The 3,674-nt window shown below is 47.5% G+C and overlaps 1 protein-coding gene across 1 annotated transcript; it reads left to right on the top strand.

The window, feature by feature from the left end:
- Window positions 1-490: 490 nt before the first annotated feature.
- On the top strand, window positions 491-3,248 carry LOC118755304 (the record flags this gene model as incomplete). The annotated part of the gene is made up of 1 exon (XM_036490151.1): window positions 491-3,248. A coding segment is annotated over exon 1 (2,758 nt), but the record flags the coding sequence as incomplete, so codon positions are not given.
- Window positions 3,249-3,674: the final 426 nt, after the last annotated feature.

Below are 3,674 nucleotides of genomic sequence, written 5' to 3'. Positions count from 1 at the left end.
CGCCGCGAATAAGAACTGCAACCAACTTTGCTATCTTTTTCTCGTCGGCCATTACATGAGAGAAGGACTCCAGACAGCGCGCGAACAGAACACAAGTGTAAAACGCTCCACGCTTCACGCTTAAGCTTCAACCTACAACGTTCAGCCTACGATTTCTTAACAACTTGCCGACCGCCGTTTAATCCTTCGTATTTTATATGTTTTAAATGTACAAGTTACGCGCATACGTGTTTGTCAAGTCGAAACCTTAATAATACATTTTTATACAACGCAAATGTCTTTACTTTATTCGTTTTATATCCTTTGTCGGTAAGCAGAAGCAGTTCTTACACTTCAACAACTTTTACACTTGTGCTCTGTAGGTGAAAACGAATAAAGTTGGTACCGGAGGCCATTTTGTATGTCTGAAACCAACAGATATTTCTTGCGGAATTGGGCTGGTGTTACGAGGAGTAATCAAGGGAGTGAATCAGAGTCATCGTTTGAAAGCATGGAGGGTCAGCCAGGTGCAGCCGCAGAAGACACCGCGAATGCTATAATTGCCACATTGAATGCGTTAAGGGCTTCCGTAGAAGAGCTTAGACAAAGCACTGCGGAGAGTCAAAGAGACATCATTAGGCTTCGCGAAGGCATGCAACCACAGAATGTTCCAGAACAGAGCGTGCAGCCAGCACAGCGTGACAATACTCAAGCCGTCGTATCACCGACCGACTCGCAAATAAAACTTTACGATTTGCCTGTGTTCAGCGGCAATGTCAAAGACTGGCCGCTATTTTTCGCGAATTTCAACGACACCACGGAAAACTTTGGATACAGCCACCGCCAAAACCTAATGAGGTTGCAGAAGTGCTTAGTTGGTCCCGCCAAAGAAGCTGTCGCCGCCATGCTAATTTACCCGAGCAACGTGCCGAACGTCATAAGCGAGTTGGAGTTCAGGTTCGGGCGACCCGGAATTTTGGTTAAATTCCAAATCAGCAAACTGCAGAATTTCCCGCCAATAGCCGATAATAAGCCGGAGCAGATTGTACCGTTTTCCTCAAGAGTGAGAAATGTTGTTGCATTTCTGAAGTCTGCAAATTGCCAGCAGCACTTAGCCAACGTAACATTGTTAGAGCAAATGGTGGGTAAGTTACCGCATACCCGACAGTTCGACTGGGCGAAGCATGCTGCGACTATACAACCGTATCCATCAGTTGAACATTTTTCTGAGTGGCCGACAAACAACACACAGGGTGGCAGGCAGACTGCATCGTCGGGCAATCATCGTCGGCTGATGCATATTGAGCGGCCAAGGGACTCACTTGCTTGCTATCAGTGTAGTGGTAACCACATGCTTGCACAGTGTGAATCGTTTAAGGCAAGCAGTATTCAAGAGCGGTGGGACCTGGTTAAGGCGCAACAGCTTTGCTTTTCGTGCCTACGCAAGGGGCATTCCACGCAAAAGTGTCGTTCAAGAAGGAGGTGTAACATAAGTGGCTGCCAGCGCTATCACAACCAGCTACTCCACAACGAAGATGCAACAATGCAGATGCTACGCCGAACTACACCAGAGGACGTCATTGCGCAGCCACTACTGAATTGTCAAGTAACACAAAGCGCACATGGTCAACTGTTTAAAATATTGCCAGTCAACATATATGGACCGAAAGATAAGCGTGAGATATTAGCGATGTTCGACGAGGGTTCGTCAATTTCAATAATGGAAGAGGAAGTGGCCAAGATGATCGGAGCCCAGGGTGGCTTGCATCCACTTACGCTGCAGTGGTATGACAACAACGTTGTTACGGAACAATCGCATAAAATCAGCATCGAAGTTGAGAACTACGCAACGAAGAGGAAGTTTCTACTGAGGGAGGTATATACGGTGAAGAACCTGAACCTGCCTAAGCAATCTATGGCCAAGGAAAATTTTCAGCATTTGAAAGATTTGCCGATAAAAGACTACTGTCGTGCGAAACCAGCTTTGCTCATCGGGCTAAAGCATGCATACCTGGGTGCGACCTCAGCAACAGTGCAATCCGACATCGACAGCCCGCTAGCTGTAAAAACGCCACTAGGCTGGGTCGCGTACGGCCCAACCAAGCTACCTACAACCTTGAACCCCCGTGTTTTGTTGGTGAAAAAATATCAGCAACTGCACGACTTAGTACACCAGTACTTCACAGCAGACAGCTTTAGAGTCAACCCGCCAGCAGTGCCATTGGAGTCAGATGAAGACCAGCGAGCACGTGATATATTGCGCCGAACAACAAGACGAGTAGGTAAGCAATATGAAACCGGTTTACTGTGGAGAACATATCCACCGAAGTTGCCAAACAGCAAAACAATGGCCGAGAAACGCTTACTGACAGTGGAGCGCCAAATGAAGAACGATGCCGAGTTTGGTGCACGATACCGACAGGAAATGGCTAAGTACGTGAGCAAAGGGTATGCCAGAAAGTTAAGCCGTGACGAAGCCGGAGAGCCACATCAAAATGCTTGGTACTTACCTCACTTCGCTGTATTCAATCGACATAAGCCCGAAAAGACGCGAATCGTCTTTGATGCCGCAGCCGCAGTAAGCAACGTGTCACTCAACTCGCAACTAATGAAGGGTCCGGAGCAAGCACAGCCGTTGATACAGATTTTGCTACAATTTCGCCAAGGACGTGTCGCAGTGTCAGCAGACATACGCGAAATGTTTTCGCGGATCAAGATACGCGCAGCTGATCAGCACGCTCAACGGTACTTGTGGCGTGATGGTGATGCGAGCAAGCCTGTGGCAGAGTATGTGATGACGTCGCTAATTTTCGGTGCTGTTTGCTCACCCTGCATCGCCGAATATATAAAAAATAAAAACGCCAAGGAGTATCGGGCACAGTTTCCAGACGCCGCAACGACTATAATTAACAAGCATTATGTCGATGATTTAGTTGCAAGCTTCGACACGCCTGAACAAGCCATCAGTATCTGCAGCGACATTGTTAGCATCAATTCACAAGCAGGGTTCGAGTTACGTAACTTCGTCTCCAACTGCGAAGAAGTAGAAGATCGTTTGAATCATTCGTCATTATCCACGAGAGAAGTGGTTAGTCTGGAACGCAACGAGTCAGTGGACAAAGTGCTTGGCCTCTTCTGGAACACTAGAGATGATGTTTTCGAATTCCACACGAAGTTCCACCGTTTGCCGAAAGATGTCCTGCACGGAATGCGAGCTCCGACAAAGCGAGAGTTGTTACGAATCGTAATGTCGGTGTTCGATCCATTTGGTATGTTAGCAGCATTTTTAATTACTACTAAAATTCTCATTCAAGAAGCGTGGAAGTGCGAGATTGGATGGAACGAAGTTCTGCCTCAAGAACTAAGCAAGAGATGGTGGCCCTGGTGGCAAGAGTTTCCTAACGTGAAGCAGTTGAAGATACCCCGCTGTTATTCGCCGCGAATCTTATACGGTGGCAAAGTAGAAATCCACACTTTCGTCGATGCCAGTCAAGTCGCATTTGCTGCGGTAGGGTACGTGCGAGTAGTTCATGCTAGAGGAGTTGACGTTCGCTTTATTATGGGTAGAACACGCACAGCGCCAGCGAAACTGATGTCGATCCCGAGACTCGAGTTACAGGTGGCAGTATTGGGTACCCGCTTGTACAAGCTCATCGAGGACAGCCACGAGTTCAGCATAGAGCGAGCAGTTTTTT

This window comes from Rhagoletis pomonella, unplaced genomic scaffold, assembly GCF_013731165.1.
Source record: "Rhagoletis pomonella isolate Grant_MI unplaced genomic scaffold, Rhpom_1.0 Rhpom_scaffold_05850, whole genome shotgun sequence".
NCBI lineage: Eukaryota > Metazoa > Arthropoda > Insecta > Diptera > Tephritidae > Rhagoletis > Rhagoletis pomonella.
Note: the sequence above shows the minus strand (reverse complement) of the source record. Positions and strands in the feature narration are given on the sequence as shown.